Here is a 17,689-nt window from a genome sequence, read left to right as displayed (position 1 = left end):
CCCCCAAAAAAGGCTGTTCCAGGAATCCTAAAATATCTCCAAAATTTGCAACAATCTGTTAGCACCAAGCCTGCACGTACGTCCTCATTTGCTGGTTTTAGAACACACTGTGACATGCAACGCAAGCTCTTCACACAATATTTTGGCAGGAAAGAGTGTGAGTGCAAGCCACAATGTTAGCTGCCAACAAACACCTTTCCTGGGTGATGGACAACTTTCGCTGAGGGGGGTCTCTCCGCTCATTTACCACGGCTGTGCTGTTCTCTTACAGATATCAACAGCGACCTATTTAACGACACAGCTGTGATTATTTATATTCCAAAACAGCACAGGGACCACACCACACAGAGTGCCATCCAGATAGTGTAGTCTAAAAGCTATCAGAAATGCCAATTAATCCAATCAATCAAAATTAATCAGCAAATGTGCTGTGCTGTAACAAATGTGATTCAGCAAATTATGTATTCACATATAAATGCAAGTTCTCCTCTGGGTGATTGTGAAAGCATAGCCGTCCACAAAAATACATTTCTGAAAACATTTGAGGGGAGAAGCAAGCAATCTGGTTGCTGAATCATGATTGAGTTCTTTGCGCCAGGTGAGCTGTACTGACATGCACTGCAAGGCTCTTGTTTACCTGACTTGTACGATAGGCTGGCACCACTTGTAAAAGTTGTTCCTACTTTGGAAAAAAATTCTTAATAAGAGAAAATTGGTTAAAGTTCTCCTAAAGCAGTTGTTTTAATAGATTTAAGCAATTTAAGAACAGTGCTTCTTAAAGAGTGGTTCTAGCATGAGGCCCATTGATGTACACTTATTGATGCACTCTTTATTCGGTATTTATTCGACTTATTGGCCTTCCTGCTGTAGCCTATCCACTTCGAGTTTTGACGCGTTGCGTGTTCAGAGATGCCCTTCTGCATACCAATGTGTGGTTATTTGCGTTACTGTCACCTTCCTGTCAGCTTTGACCAGTCTGGCCTTTCTCCACCGAGAAGGTGTTTTTGCCTGCAGAACTTCTGCTCACTGGATGTTTTTTCTTTTTCACGCCATTCTCTGCAATTTGAGATAGTACAACCACAGGGTGGTTTCAGTATCAACAAACATTGTCTGTGTGTGCTTGACAGACTCCACAAAGCAGACTTTTCAGTTATTTACCCAGAGTTTCTTTTCATTCCTCAGCCCTTTTCAAGTTTCCGGCAGATATGAACAACAACCTAGTTCCATAATCATCAGCATTTCCATAATCATCCATTTTTCAAAAGTCGGTTGAAAGTGGGATATATCACAGCAGTATTCAGTCTACGCTCAAGTGAATAGCAAAAGGTACAAATCACTGCTTCGCATTGTTTTCCTTGTAGCTAAATTTTTTCAGTCCAAAATTAGAATAGTTTTTGTACAGCTGTAGAACAGCCATGGCCCTATGGTTAATTAGCCTTTCCTTGCGAGTACTTAATTAGGCAGACTTAAATGTAAGCAGTAATTATTTTTTTTAAAAAGCCTTTGCCTTCCTTAGAAAACAATTAGATTGTTAATCATGTTTGCATATTAAGTGTGTATATTAACGGTATACGGGAAGTGGGGGTTTAACTGAAATGACTTCATTTAAAATGCCTTTTTGAAAGCTCTTATCACAGGTGGATGTTTATTACAGCAATGCATTAAACTGATAACTAAATGGTAATGTTGTCTTGATGAAGAGGCTTATTCCACAGGTAGTACCTATCAGGGAAATGAGCCAGGCACGCATAGTCTGCAATGGACAGAAATCTAATCAGACACAATTATAGCACTAAACATCATGACGCAATACGTTATTTCTTATTCTTTCCCTCATCTCGGCCATCCGGGTGGCAGACATCCCTAACAGCACCGGTGTCCACTTGATGGACTGCAGGGATTCTCAAGCGCGGTAGCAGAGGGCCGCAGGGTGTGCTTGTTTTCATTGTTACTCAGCACTCGACTCATAAAAGTGGTTGATTGCGCCTTTAACTCACAGTTTCTTCTGGGTGACTTGCTTGAAGATTTTAAAGGTGGAAAACAAAAAAAAACTCGAGGACCATCACTCACCAAGCTGGGCATCACTCATCTCCGGGGTTATATGGGGGTGGTTGATTGGATTTAGTTCAGTTACTCCGAGTGTCAATCTGCAGGTCAAAAGGAAGCGTCAAAACCCATTGGGTCTCAGAATTTGTAAGTGGACATAGAACTGCCTCGCAAAGCCCATCACTAGACAGCTCTGAAGTGCCCTTCATCTCCGATTGCTTTGACAGTTGATAGGATAATACAGTGGTTAGGTTGGGGAAAGTGTGGGGCCATTGAAAGGTAACAACAACGCTACTGGTGGGAAATGATGTTTCCTGAATTCATCACAAGACACATCACAACAATGCCTTTCAGAATTGCAGGGACGTGGAATGTAGGTTGTTGAATTTAAAAAACTTTCTGGCTCAGAAAGTCAGTCATCGAAGTGACAATGTGGCCCTTTGCAGTGCACTGGAGTTCTGAATTATGGGATGCTTACATTGCGTTGGCTTACGGTACATCTGCCTGTGTAAAGTCTCCCCAAATCACTGTTCCTGTAAGGAAGGGGACCATCCACCGTGTCCTTGAGTGTCCCTGACTCAAGATGACCCCACCATCCCTCCCCTGCCCCCCGCCTCTACCCCCACCGCCTCCCCGCCTTCACCTCTGCATTACAGCCCCAATCACGGCGGCTCAAAAATTCACAGAGGCCCTTCTTATCGCAGTGCTTCCCCCACATCGTCGCCATGGCAGCGCCCAGATGAGATTCAGATGACCGGATCAACCTCAGCATTGAAACAAAATGGAGGGCCTGTAACCATCCAGGCCACACGGTCGCCGGAAAACAAGGCCACCTGTCACCGCAGTCCCCAAGTAATTGGGATTAACTGCGAGCTGCAGACGTCAGTACACGTCAGTGCAGGAAGTCTCAGATGACAGATCGTATCGTTGCCTCTTGGGGGGAATTACGGCTCAGGCCGGGGGGGGGGGGCTGGGCTTGGTTAGCCCTTTTTTAAGAATGATCTTTCACAGGCATGGTAAAAGGAAAACAGCCTCCCAAATGTTTTACTACTGGTCTTGGTTATGGAACTCAACTCCTCGGCACCGGAGCTGAATTACTACTTTCACCCTTTCTAATAAAAACACAGAAGAATATGTTACATAAATATACATATTATCAGCGCATATTTTAGATTAAGTAAAAAGGAAGAGCCTGCACACTGCATATGCTCCAATATAACATGAATTTATTAACACCAGAAAGTAATGTTCGGAGCTTATCAGAGGAAGAGCCATTAGAGTAGAAACGGTGCTTTCTGCCGTTGACAAATTCACGTTATACAGGAGCGTATATGGTGTGCACACTCATTCTTTTTACCTAGTCCATTTATCAGGCTGGCACCATGGATGTGTCTGCACTTACAATGTGTTTCACATTATAAGACATAACAGTTCGTATCAACTTACAAAGGTTTTGTACTATGTGGCAGAATAAGCATACTTTCATTTGTTGCTACCGCTGTTAGTATCCAAATGTTTTTACGCACTCATACAAAATGAAGTATGTAAGACCGAGTCAAAGGACAGCAGACTACATGTTGTATCTGGAGGGGTGTGACGGTCGGATTTGAAGTGGCTGTCATGCGTGGCTCTGATGTGGGGAGTGGGGGTTGGAAAAGTCTACCTACAACCCACATCTGTCAGCAGTAGAGAAACAGGATTAGATTATGGTAAATGGTTGGCATTTATATAGCGCCTTTATCCAAAGCGCTGTACAATTGATGCTCCTCATTCACCCATACACACACTCACACACCAACAGCGATTGGCTGCCATGCAAGGTGCCGACCAGCTCGTCAGGAGCATTTTGTTTAGGTGTCTTGCTCAGGGACACTTCGACACAGCCCGGGCGGGGGATCGAACCGGCAACCCTCCGACTGCCAGACGACTGCCTGAGCCACGTCGCCCCACATAGATGCTCTCACTCGCTGTACTGCAGTGGAAACCGGCAGCCTGCACTTTCTGCTGCGCATCTATGCTCACAAGATATGTCTATTTGGCTTTCGATTTTATGAAATGATACCATCAAGCCTGGATTAGTCAGGTGTAATGTCTGCATTGGCTTCCTCCGTGCGTTGTCACGCGATGCCATTTCAGAGTGATTACTGCCCCGCTGCTGAACACCATTGCAGGGAAATGTGAAATTTGACAAAGAATATGTACGGCCATTCAGGCGTACTCCCAAAGATTGATATCGCTAAGCTGTTGATGTAATGACAGAGTGGGTGCAGGCACTGGCATTTAAGCTACGTAAAGTATTAGTCTTGTATTATAGTATTACAATACCTTCTTACTGCACAGTAGCATGCCCATTCAAGGCCGCCTCCAGCACATTAAATTCACCAGATTACTGCTGTACACAACAGGATAAAAATAAAATTAAAGGAAGACAAACAACACGTGTTTCTTTTCTGACCGCGATTCCGGGGATCCGAACGAAGAATTATGCTTTTTAACGTATTAAATGAATCGTCTTTATTCCTCTAAAGGGGATTATTCCCCTTTGAGCATATCTCTCTCCCCCCCACCCCCCGCTGAAATATTAGCTGTAAGCTCTTTCTCAGAATGCCGCACCAATTTTTTAATTTGGGAAAGTAGGCTTTTTGTAAAATGAGATGAAAGGGAAATCAAGAGAACGTTGCTAATAAAGTCTCTAATAACCACGTTGTCAACCGGCTTTCCCAGGCATGTAAAACTGTGTAAGACCGGGTAAGACAGCCAGTCCCTCTCCTCATCGCTTCTCTTCTCTCCCTGCATCTATCGACGAACAGCATCTGACAACTAAAAGCTAGAGGGACAAATTCCATTCTTTAAATAATGTGTGCAGAGAGATGCATTTCTAATTAAGGCACATCATTTTCGGTTTCCGGAAATCCGGAAACATTGCACATACGGAGAAACATCAATATGAAAAACAAAAAATCCGGATGGAAATCGGTTTCATCCGAACGGTCCTTTTTAAAAAAATCCAGGAATTTTTGCGGGTGCAGGCTAATTGGTTAAATGGACAATGACGAGCCTAAATTATAATGAAGCTCTCAAAGATAATGCAAATCCTGAAACCTAAACACCAGATAAAAACCCACCTAACCCTAGGTTTCATATCTCTCACCAAATCGATAAGAAAAGCTGGGCACACTTTCATTCGCCCAACTAATTTTGTATCACTTTGTGTGGCTGTAACTGCAGGGAGCATTCCCTTTGATTTGATGGGTGGCTCTCCACAATATCCCTTCAGCTGGCCAAGTTAATGAGACGTATAAAAGGAGCTTTCTGCAGTTTTCAGTGCTGGACAATTCAGTGCGTCTCTGCTCCTTAAAAATATACCAGCGAATGGTTTACTTTTAAGACCACATCATTACAGCAATTCCCTTCCACCGACAAATAGGCTGCAGAAAAATCAATAGAACAGACCCATCTCAATCTATGGGAGCTTACATACGATGTAAGGGTTGCGTTTTTCTTCTGCAAAATGGCAGCCAAGACTGGCAGTATTTCGGAAATTGGTGAGAAGCCAAGGAGTGGAGCCATGGAATAATCAAAGGCTCTGAACATACATAGGTGAACAAAAAGTCTAACTGACAAGAAAATAAATGGTAAATGGTTGGCATTTATATAGCATTGAACAATTGATGCTTCTGCTCAACCATTCATACACACACTCGCACACCAACGGTGATACGCTGGTGCGGGTGAGGGGTTTAGGTGTCTTGCTCAGGGATTGAACCGGCAATCTTCCGACTGCCAGACGACTGCTCTTACCGCCTGAGCCAATCTCGCCCCTTTAAAAAGAAAATAAATGAATAATACAAAGCCAAAAACAAAGGAATAGAGGAGAAAATATGGAAAAAGGAGAAGGAAAAAAAAGTGTCATCTGGAAGCCATAGCAAGGCCGAGGGAAAGAGACGTGACAGCCGGGAGGTGAAAAGATACGGAGGTCTCGAGCCCTCGCTGCCCTCGTGAAACAGCCCTGACCTGCGCCTCCAGCGTCGGGCGGAGTCCAGCGACGGGCACGTCCTTCTCCAGCGGCTCCGGCTGCTCGGCGGCAAAATTATCCCATTAAACCCAGACCTCCGACCTCCAACCTCCGACCCCCGGCCGCAACTCTGCTGTCAGCCCGTTGCGTGTAATTAACCCGGCTCGCCGGCCCCTTCTTTACATTACATTACATTGTTGGCATTTGGCAGACGCTCTTATCCAGAGCGACAGACAGTTGATGAGACTAAGCAGGAGACAATCCTCCCCTGGAGCAATACAGGGTTAAGGGCCTTGCTCAAGGGCCCAATGACTGTGCGGCTCTTATTGTGGCTACACCGGGATTAGAATCACCAACCTTGCGGGTCCCAGTCATGTACCTTAACCACTATGCTACAGGCCATGCCCTGCTGGTCTGTATTAACTGCATGCCTGGGTGTCACCATCTCTCTGGAGCTTTATTTTAAAACAAAACTTCAAGGGGACTTAGGCTATGACTAACCATTTTTTAACAATGAAAACATCATCCTATAAGACTTAATTGGGACACAAATCTCTGGCCTTAATCTCAAGAACCATGTATTCTACTACGCGTAAACCTACATTACATTCAGTAAAAACAAATAGATAATATTTTAGAAAATATCTTCACCGTAACACGTCTTTGTCATCTATGACACTTCTGTGAAATTCTTTTTAAAGAGTGGTGCTTTGTTCTTCGGGGTCTAAGGAGGAAATGGTAGTCCTAAAATTAGCTCATTAGCAGCTCAGAAGAGACATCATAGCATTTGAAATAGTTCTTTATATATAGAAACTATTTCTACAATTTCTCAAGTGGCTCAGCCTGTAAGGGTACTTACTTTAAGCACAGGCTGAGCAAAAGCCGGAAACTAGACACCTAGAGGGCAAGAAATCTAGGTTGAGAGACACAACCATAAATTAACTAGGTGAACCTCGATATAGCTCAGGTTTTACCCAGATATAGCTGGACTATGTCCTAGTTGGCTAGAACACTTTCACTTCTCAACCAAAGGTAGCCTAGATGGTATTTAATCACAGAAATGTTCACTGGATGGGCACTGTAGCCCAAATGTCTCTCATTTTAGCCTAAGGCGGTGTTTGTAACAACTTTGTTCCCGAGGGGAATGGTGGGTTTTAAATCTGCTCAAGGTTCCCCAGGCAAACAAATGCCCCCCTACCTACTGTACATGTCAGGTGCCTGCAGGTGACCAGTTGTCATATGCTGAGATACACACCAACACACACAAACACATACTTATGCACACACACACACACACTCACACACCAAGGAGCGCCCCTTCGAGAAATACATTTCCGATAATGTTCTTTTCAAGTAATTTACTCGTACAAATCAGAATTTCCATTTTGACGGATTCCTCCCCTCTCACGTAGCCAGGGTCCTCCCTCGCCGCAACTGCAGCAGTTCAGTTCACAAGCATGAATATTTCAACTTCCCGTCACTGGCCGTGTTGTCCAGTGAACCCGAGTGGCTCCATCAGAAACATGAAGCAATGAAACACGGGGGGGGGGGGGGCGACAGCCAATCAGCTGCTCATTACTGTCAGGGGCAGCTCTGTCGGAGCGGGAGCGGGAGCACCTTGCAGCATTCCGTGCCTCTGCACTGCGTCCCCCTCCTCCCGGCGGACAGACGCGACGCAGCCGGAATGTGAACCAGCCGCTGAGTGCAGGAGTACCCCAGCAACACGGAGAGAGAGGGAGAGGGAGCGGGAGAGAGAGGGAGAGTGAGAGGGAGAGAGAGGAAGAGAGAGGAAGAGAGAGTGAGAGTGAAAGGGATAGAGGGAGAGAGTGAGAGCGAAAGAGAGAGGGAGAGAGAGAGAAAGAGAGAGGAAGGGAGAGAAAGGGAGAGTGAGAGTGAGAGTGAAAGCGAGAGAGGGAAAGAGCGAGAGAGAGAGGAGACAGCAAAAGAGAGGAGAGGAGAGAGAGAGGGAGAGAGAGAGAGAGAGAATGACAGAGAACACAGACAGACAATCTACACTGGCATGAGGTTTTAGGGTTCTTAAAACTGACTGACTTTAACAGCGGTCTCCACATGAATAAAACTGGGCCTTTGATGTCCAGGGTGTGCTACCAAAATTAAGGACAAATCTTCGAATTAATTCATTTACATCTCCAAACCCCTCCGATGTTCGGATTTTGCTCTTTCTTGTTTTTCTCACTTGACAGCAGTCCATTTGCGTTCTTTACCTGCTGCCACCTGATTTATTTAACCGGGTTACTGAGCTGGAATACTGTGGGGAAGACTTGGCTTTTTGTCTTCAGCCTGATGGTGGACAAGCAATCGGTCCTGTTAGACCACTCCGTCTGCCACGATAATCATTGCTGTTATCTGCTTTTGTCATATTCATGAAAGGTGCCAATAATTCCGGAGCCACTGTAAATATTTTAGTTGTTATTATTACTATTATTATTTTTCCCAAATTATTTTCTGTACAATTCTGTACAACCTGTCTTATCCTGATTTCCCTGTAAAGTAACCTGGGGTGTCTTGAAAGGCACATAAATACATTATTATTGTTATTAAATTCATCCATCTTCACATCTGGGGAGGGGGGAATAGATTCAGACTGTTCTGACATTTTAATGAGTATTTATTTTTGCCCCCTGCAAAACAGGAGGCCATCGAGCAGCGACTGAAGTGCGATTAAAATAATAATTAATTTTTTTACATTTGATCTAAATGATTAATTTCTGTACAGCATTTTCAGAGGCTTATTAATGGAGAGCACTTGTCTGAAAAATTGTATGAATTTCTGTGTTGCTGCTGCCGCTTCTGCTAACACAATTTACGACCTTGAAGTGATTCTAGTCTTCTCACACTGCTGTCTAAAGCCCCAACCAGCCAGGGCTATAATTGGCCCAAAAATCAGCACATTTGTCCTTAACAAGCTTTGCAGTCACAGCTCAGATTTTCTTTCTTTTTCCATTTTTTTAAAAAAGCTGACCCCTTCGCTGCACTCACAATGCGCTGATCAGAGATGGATGGTGTGTAAGCTTCCTGACAGAGGCAAACCACTCTTTTGGCCAAAATATTTGCAAAGGGCTTCTGATTCCACTCACCTTCACAGCCCCATAACATTAAAGATTTAGCAGCATTGTAGATATGATATCCTTTTAAAATCAGCATCCGTCGTCTGGCCAAGAACGCTCAGTTGACCTTATCCGTTGTAACACCTGGTTCATGACACAAAAGTTCCAATGTCATTCAACAAACTCCAGACGAAGGCAGGTTGAAACCCTTCCAAAAAGCTTATTGGTGTGTGATTTCCGATGGTAAATTTAGAGACATTCTGTCAAAGTTTATCCCAAAATTAGTCTGAGATGCCAATGAGGTTTTAAAGATCTCCAATTTGTTGATCACTTGGATGTTCCATTGGCTAAATCACTACCTGGAGAGGCTTTAATCTTCTTATATTGACCTAATAATGGAAAGCAGTCTCTTTAGTTTTCCATTTATTTGTTTGCCGCCATCTCTTGACATGTTAAAGTCATGGTGCCTTTCTCCATAGCCAGGTGAGTGTTATGTGTGTGATAGCTCCTTTTTATACCCCAGTGAAGAAGGAAGCCACCACATAGCCATAATAATTGATATGAACTAAAAACAAAAGTAGCATGTTAACAAATATTTATATTAGTTGCACTTTATCTAAGCCATGTAGATTGTAATGCAGATCTATATTTGAAAAATTGCGTCTCTTTGCATTCTGCACTGCTGCCACGTCAACTTTGCCTGTGAGCGGGTATGCTCAGTAATGCAGTGGATGCTCCGTCTGCATCACAGTGAACTGCAGAACTGCAAAAATACATCTTACCCGTTCTTCAACGACAGACGAAAACAGCCTTTCATAACTGCGATGTTTTCCCCCCGCATCATCGGCAAGCTGGCGCCCACTGTGTGCACAGCAAAGGGGTATGCTCATGAAAAAGAAAGAAAGAAAAGATTAAGTTTGAATGTAAAGCTTGTTAAGTATAAATGGGCTGATTTTTGGGCCAATTATAGCCCCGGCTGGTTGGGGCTTTAGACTAGAATCACTTCAAATGTCGTAAATTGCGTAAGCAGAAGAAACAGCGGCAGAGGCACAGAAAGTCTCACAATTTTTCAGATAAGTGCCTTCCATTGGAAAAAAAGTGAATGGAGTTTCATTCTGACACAGTCACAGTCTGTGATTTTTAGCTGGCGTTTAAAGCTTGGATGTTTTCATCCGCACACATTTATCTCTTAAATGGCACTGGAAACGCTGAATCCTGATGCCGCTTTTCAACCAAAATAATTATTTTGCTAACAGCAAGCTAACACTGCAGGAAGTGTTATATATGTGACAGCTAGCGGCTGCTTGGCAAGGGTTTTCAAGCAAATCAAAGCTACCGTCAGGTAGCAAAGAAATGTAAAGTAACTACTCGAGTAACTGTTGCTAACGAAGGGAATTACTAACCAGAATAAAAATATTTACAGCGAGATATACAACTGTACAAACTAGAAAAATATATAATTTATTAAACTAGCGGGTTACAGCAAATGGCTTACACTCATGAATGATAGCTGGAAATACAGCCCTGTGCATGATGTAGTAATTGTGCGATAGGGTACTAACCATTTCCCTGTTGGCATATGTTTTTTTAAATTTACACAGAATTTCTTTTGATTATAAAAAATGGGTGGAAAGCATTTTTTTTCTCATATCCAAATGTCATAAATAATTTTGAAGAAATTCAGAAAATCCCATTCATTTTCCCCATAGGCTAAGAAATAGGCTGTCTATTTTTTTTCCTCTCTATTCTTTTGATCCAGAAGTCTGGAATTATGCTAACGAACCCAAAGGGAATGATGACAAGACTTCTGAGGCCTACTGGGAAAATTTAAACAGGGTAAAAAAAAGTTCCTAAGAAAAAGGCAACTGCAACAACACCGATGATCGTCTTCCCCTCTCCGTCGGGCAGATTGCAGATTTAAAGAAAACTAATATTGATTAAAAACAGCACAATGATTAACATGGCAGGGGGAGGAGCAATCACTCCTCATTCATTATGCTAGACGGTAACTTTCCGGACTAATGCCCAGCTCCCGTACCTCATTAAATAAATCAGGTGTCAGCAGGGGGAAGACTGCAAATGGACGACTGCTGGCAAAATTTTAAAAAAAAAGAAAAAATTCCAACACCAGAGGGGTGTGGAGATGTAAATGAATTAATTAGAAGATTTGTCCTTAATTTTGGTAGCACACCCTGGACATCAAAGGCCCAGTTTTGTTTATGTGGAGACCGCTGTTAAAGTCAGTCCCTCCGTGGCCTGCAGCTTCAGTTTTAAGAACCCTAAAACCTCACGCCAGCGGAATGAGTAACTGTTGTGGAGGCTCGCTCTCTCTATATATCTCACCTGGTTTACTCTGTGCTCTGAGGCCCAGATGGCATTTTAAAGACAGGCTCGGTCTCTCCCTCTCTCTCTTTGTCCCCTGCCTAGCCTATTCAACTGTAAGTAATCAGCTAAATATAAAATAATTAATTTAATTATTAATTTATGAATTAAAATGCAAACCTCCTCTCCCAACTCCCTCCTTCTCTCTCACCCCCCTTGCAGACAAACAAAGCGGTGGCAAAGGGGGACTTCCACCTGGCCAGCTCCAGCTCCCGAAGAGCCCTCTTCCTGGCTGTGCTCTCCATCACCATCGGGACCGGCATCTACGTGGGCGTGGCAGTGGCTCTCATCGCATACCTCTCCAAGAACAACCACTTGTAGCTCCCCGAACCCCCTCCCCCAGCAGTGGACCATCTGTGTTCGCGTTTGCTGGTCGGGGCAAGGCAGAAAGAGCAGTCGACAGGGCTTCAGACGAGAGGACCATCAGGCTGGAAGGCGCATTTGCGCTCGGACACGCGTTGGGACTTGGGCATTCGAATACAGAAGCGCAACAACACTGAACAGGCCTCAACCTCAGAGTCTTCTCAGACAAGAGAGAGTGGAATCTTCCCACGCCGCTCTCTTAAAATGACAGAGGTTACGGAGGTTTACCTGATTATTAATACTCGCTTTTTTCACGTTGCATTTTGTCTGTTGACTCAATGCAATGTGTACTGTATGTCCATCGTGGTGCTGGACAGAAGAACAAGGAGACCATGAGGGCAACTTCACAGGATTAGACCTACAGGAGTTTGCATCTTGCTGTCAATCAATCAACAGGGCTCATGTACAGCATTGTTATTATTTGCACACGCTCAGAAGAGGATTTCAACGACCGCCAAAGTTCTGGGCACATTTGACCTTTTGGCACCATTCATGGTGCTAACAAGACTGCTGAAGCCAGACGTTTCTTTGGGTCTGTAAAGTCTTTTTACATTTTATTTTTTAAATGAATTGAAAGTAAATTATTTGTCTTTTAAGGAATATTCAGTGGATAAATGTTTGGAGGCTCAAGGCAAAGAGTGTAACAGTAACTTTATACTGTTAGAGCGCTTGATAAAGGTATTCACTCCACCTACATGGTGTGAACAGGAAGAATAATAGACAGTACCAAGGCCCAGTACAGAAGACAGAGTGGCGTGGAGCCAGAGACCACACAGTATCCAATACTTTGAAAAGAAAATATATTTTTTCTGACCTGGGAAAAAAACAGAACTAAAGATAAAATGCCATGGGCTTCGCACAAAAGACTAATCACACAGTAGTAACTGCCACAACTCCAACTCCAGCAGTGCTTTTGTGTAGAAGGCAGGGCTGAGCCATTATTTCCTGTCTGACCATGCTTAGGGGAAAGACTCGTCCGCTGGTCGACAGACATCAATCATGGTCGGACAGTAGCAAGTGCATCGTAGCAGCTGGACAAACTGAATCGCCAGGAGTCAAAGACACTGTAGATACAGTACTAGAGCTGTAAATACAACAACCTTGTGCGTTTGTTCACACACCTAGCATATCTGGGGGGTACGTGCCAAATAGTGTAATGACTGGGGCGGCCTGTAGCGTAGTGGTTAAGGTAAATGACTGGGACACGCAAGGTCAGTGGTTCTAATCCCGGTGTAGCCACAATAAGATCCGCACAGCCGCTGGGCCCTTGAGCAAGGCCCTTAACCCTACATTGCTCCAGAGGAGCAGGATTGTCTCCTGCTTAGTCTAATCCAACTGTATGTCGCTCTGGATAAGAGTGTCTGCCAAATGCCAATAATGTAATGTAATGTAAAGACTGAATGTTGTGTCTTTCTTATTTAGGCCTATATGGTGAAATGCCCATGGTTAGGTGGAAACCGGCTGAACATAACTATCCCGCTCCCCGGGCGAGGTCAGTCTTTCTGCATTGGAGCGTATGTCGAATGTGGCACTCCTCGAATTTACTGACACGCCAGACAAAACCTTTTTTGGGGAATTCAAGCAGCCTTGAGTGAGTGCAGTTTCTTTTTTTCTTTTGTATTTTTCCTTGTAACTGTTCTGTTACATGCTGTTTTCAGATATAATTGAGACAACAAAACCAGTGAATTAAGAGATAGAACAAGTCAGTTCCGGAGAACATACCAACTGATCGTTTTAACAAAGATCTTATCCTTTCATGAGGTACTGAATAAAGCTAATTATCGACTCATGCCAAACTCCTATGTTAGCAATTATTAAGAATGTTATCTTAATTTCTGTTCCAACAATGCCAAAAAAGAACTAAAAATGATTGCAGTTATACCCTTTTAACAAGAGGTATACTGCTCCAAATAAATACAGCACTGTAAATTTTGAAACAATGGATTTCAACCAAAGTGGTACCAAATTACACGAAATACCTGTACATCGACATAATGTGAGCTATTTAAAAAACATGAATTGCATTTTACTGAGGGTCCAAACTGTGGTGAACTGTGGTTTAAAGTCTGGTTCCGGGTCAGTTCTTGTTTTTGCCCCAGTTCAGACTGGGAAGTTGTAAATTGATTGCAAACAAGTTGCAAATTGATTAATTGATTAATCCTACAGCATCGAAGTTGTAGGAGTTCAAGTGAGGATCTGGATCCTTGCATTTACATTATATGCATATTTTGTTTATTGTGACATGGAGGAAAGTTCTCGTGCATCAATAAATGTTGCTTTGGCATCTTGCTCATGTTCATCCCAGTTCTGCAGTCTTTACTTTTAGAAATGGGGCAACAAAAGGGGTTAAAGCTCTTATTTCTGCTGTCAGAGTAATTGGGCCACTGACGGTATTGACAGAAAGTTGAAGACCATTCCACAACCAATTAGCAATGCTTCACAATTCCTTGGGCTTCATTTCCATTGACAGAGCCTATAGCATATTTAAGATCCAACATAATCCTACTGTACATTTCCCATGAACCTCTTCACAACCCAAATTCACAACCCCAGTGTTTTTGAGTTATCATCTCCTGCTGTCCAGTATGGAGGTAGAGATCCCCAAACGTTGTGCCAATTCTGTGTGTGTGTGTTAGCTTGGACAACATCTGCATCTGAAGCCCTTACGATAAGTGGAGCACAGCTCAAACCATTTCACCAGAGAGACACCAGAGAAGAAAAACAGGTGGAAAACATGGCAGACATATGATTATACAAAAACTATCGAGTACAGTGCCAGTGACAGTGCTTGGATCAATTTTAAAAAATTGGAGCCCAGTATTACATGACTGACTCCAAGGTTATTTAAAATTTTACATGAAGTTATGTTTGCCAAGACAAGCTGCTTGTCTGCAGCTACCTGTTTAATTTGCACAGCGAAAACCTCACAGATTTGATCAGACTGAACATTTTCTTCTAACCCCAGAAAGACTTCTCTCTTAATTAATTCGGCAGTTATCCTGGGCTGAATGTTCATCTGGAATTAGCTTACAAAGCTTGTTAAGGTCTGGGTAGAGGAAGAGGGGGCACAGTCTAACTGGAATAATCAACACCTCCGAGATGACTCAGACGCACGGCTGTATCCAGTTGGTATATTTAGGAGGTGACAACATACCTTTTTGTTCACACTTGACAAGCGCTTTCACTTCATTTATAAAATATGAAGATTATATGTCTTTTTGTTATGGCAGAAATTGAAGCATGGCATCAGTAGCGTCACACACAATCTGGCAGGTTCCCTGGTGCCAAAACCATAATCTAGAGCAGGGGTCACCAACCCTGTTCCTGGAGATCTACCGTCCAGAAGGTTTTTGCTTCAACCCTTATTTGGCACACCTGATTCTACTAATTAGCAGCTCAATGAGATCTGAAGCTGTCAACGAGGCCTGCTTTATTAAGGTTGAAGTGAAAACCTACAGGACGGTAGATGTCCAGGAACAGGGTTGGTGACCACTGATCTTGAGCCATATCATGATTTCAATACTGGATTTCCAGAAATATTTATTTTTATAATAACTATATTCAGATGGACATGTATTGCCATTTTGACCCAAAATGTCAGCAACTGTCCGTGTATGAGCACTACAGGGGGTAACACTGCCCCCTTGAGGCAGACAAGCGTATGTTACTCCAATCAGAGGAGAAACATAAAATAGAAATACAATTCCTCTATCATCTGGACCATCCAATCAGGGCCTAAATACTATGGTCATCACGACCGCAGACTTGTAATGTAATAACATAACATATAACATAATATAACATAACATAACTTAGCATAACATAACGACGAGAACAGGCCATTCAGCCGAACAATGCTCAGTTTTTTTACTTCACAATTTGCATGTGCGCATTCAAAGAACATAGCGTATACCCAGATGAGAGCAATTCCTTGATCCGAGGACAGTGAGAAATAAGCAACGAGAACACTGTGCTCGCAGGAGGAACGTGTCGGGCTTGCATAACTCCATAAACTCTCAATCACCGTACTGATCCTGAGAGTGAGTAGGACAGCACCATCAATCAAACCAAAACATGCAGTAATACAATGACGCCGTCAACATGAAATGGATGGAAGCATAAAATATTGACACAGAGACAAAAACTGTAAATATAGATTTGTGTGGTTTGTTGAGAACGGAATCGTGCCGAGATGCTTATTTCTGCAATTATGCGTGTATGAGTGATACACCAAGCTTCAGCATTTTTTCTGATTCTTGTAGTAATAAGACGGCACAGAGAAACATGCCAGGCATTAATCTATGCACACAACACACACACACACACACACACACACAAGCGTGCGCGCACAAACAGTTACAGCGAAAAGCTAAAAAAAATAATTTGTGAATAATAATTTGTGTAATAATGAGCTAATTGCCCGGAATAACGTGTACAGGCTAATCTCTGTGCAGTACAGGGAGGTCAACGGTTCCAGCGCAACCGTCGTGCGCACAGGTAATTAACGGTAAAAGCACATGGTTTCAGGCCCTGCCTGCAGAATGAAGGGGCCACGGACAGGATGTGCGGTGTCAGCTGGCACGGGAGCGAGACCTTTTGATAGATGCCGTCAGCAACGGGACGCGAGCCAAAGCTTCTCCTGGTCAGCGTGCATTGATTTGGGGAGGAGCGGACGCGCAGGACCCTCTCAATATCACTCACGGAGAACAGACAGCGGCACACACGCGACCAGCCTCCCCCTAATAAGAGCTAAAGTGCTGAAAGGGCAGGTCTGTAATCAGCCTAATGTACTGTCATTTCCATGTTTGCGTGCTGGGATCTAGCACGAAGAGACGGGGAATAATAGCGGAGGCTATTTGTGCTCATTGGCGTGCCTTGCCTGCTTTGGGAAACGCTCCTTCAAAGCACCGCGCAGCGCGGCAGACACTGGATGAATCATAGCCCTGCAATTTATTGAGCTTCCGTGGGTCAGGGTTAAACTTTAATTTCCAGTCATTTGCAAAATTACCATTAGACCGAACAGATCCGTTTTTCCACATCCGCGCTAGTGTGATTTCAGGTAGGTAAACAAGCCGTCGGATTTCGGCGATGTATACTCAGAATACCCTATTAATCTCTCAATCGATGGATCGATTTATGAGCTGCGGCACCTTCTGTGAAAAAGCTATGATAGCGCCGCAGCACAGCTCAATAGTCTCTGCACTCACGTAGCATTCTAACCATGTCTGAAGCCATATTTTCCCCATTATGGAGAATAATTCAGTGCAAATCCCAGTGCAGCCCGTGCATGCCGCAGGAAAGAACTCCACATGCAAATGAAGCACACTGGGCTCAATACATTCCTCCAGCCTGAGTCAACAGGCACACACACACACACACACACGCACACGCACACACGCACACACGCACACAGCCCCACACACACACAGACACAGGCATACACACACAGTCCCACACACACACACACACACAGGTCACCTCTCACCTCTCATCTGTGCTTCCTGAAAGCACAGATGTCATTTTAAGATGCATCTCAGGGGCTGATGTGATCCCCCTCCCCAGGAGAGTGGAGCTGAATAATGCAGAGGGAGAGGAGAAAAATCTAAATAAAAAATCCCCTGTAATCTCGTACTACAACAACATTTGTCACAGCGAGCCATGTCCGGCAGCCAGATCCCGAGACAATGATTCACTGCGGTTCTCCCCCAGGGCGAGTAATTAAAAATGAACAATGATGATTCTTGCCAGGCTACGTGGGGCCCTTTCCACTGCCTAGTTAAGGCAATATCGGGTTTTACCTCCCACATATCTGAGT

General features: G+C 43.7%; 1 protein-coding gene across 2 annotated transcripts in view; it reads left to right on the top strand.

The window, feature by feature from the left end:
• Positions 1-14,168, top strand: part of LOC133118474 (synapse differentiation-inducing gene protein 1) — a 39,364-nt gene extending 25,196 nt beyond the window's left edge. For both annotated transcript variants that reach the window (XM_061228516.1, XM_061228515.1), the window contains exon 4: positions 11,674-14,168. In XM_061228516.1, the coding sequence (XP_061084500.1) occupies positions 11,674-11,832 (159 nt within the window). In that variant the 3' untranslated portion in view covers positions 11,833-14,168. The remainder of the gene's footprint in view (positions 1-11,673) is intronic.
• Positions 14,169-17,689: the final 3,521 nt, after the last annotated feature.

Source organism: Conger conger, chromosome 18 (assembly GCF_963514075.1).
Source record: "Conger conger chromosome 18, fConCon1.1, whole genome shotgun sequence".
Lineage (NCBI taxonomy): Eukaryota > Metazoa > Chordata > Actinopteri > Anguilliformes > Congridae > Conger > Conger conger.
This window is presented reverse-complemented; position numbering and strand designations above follow the sequence as displayed.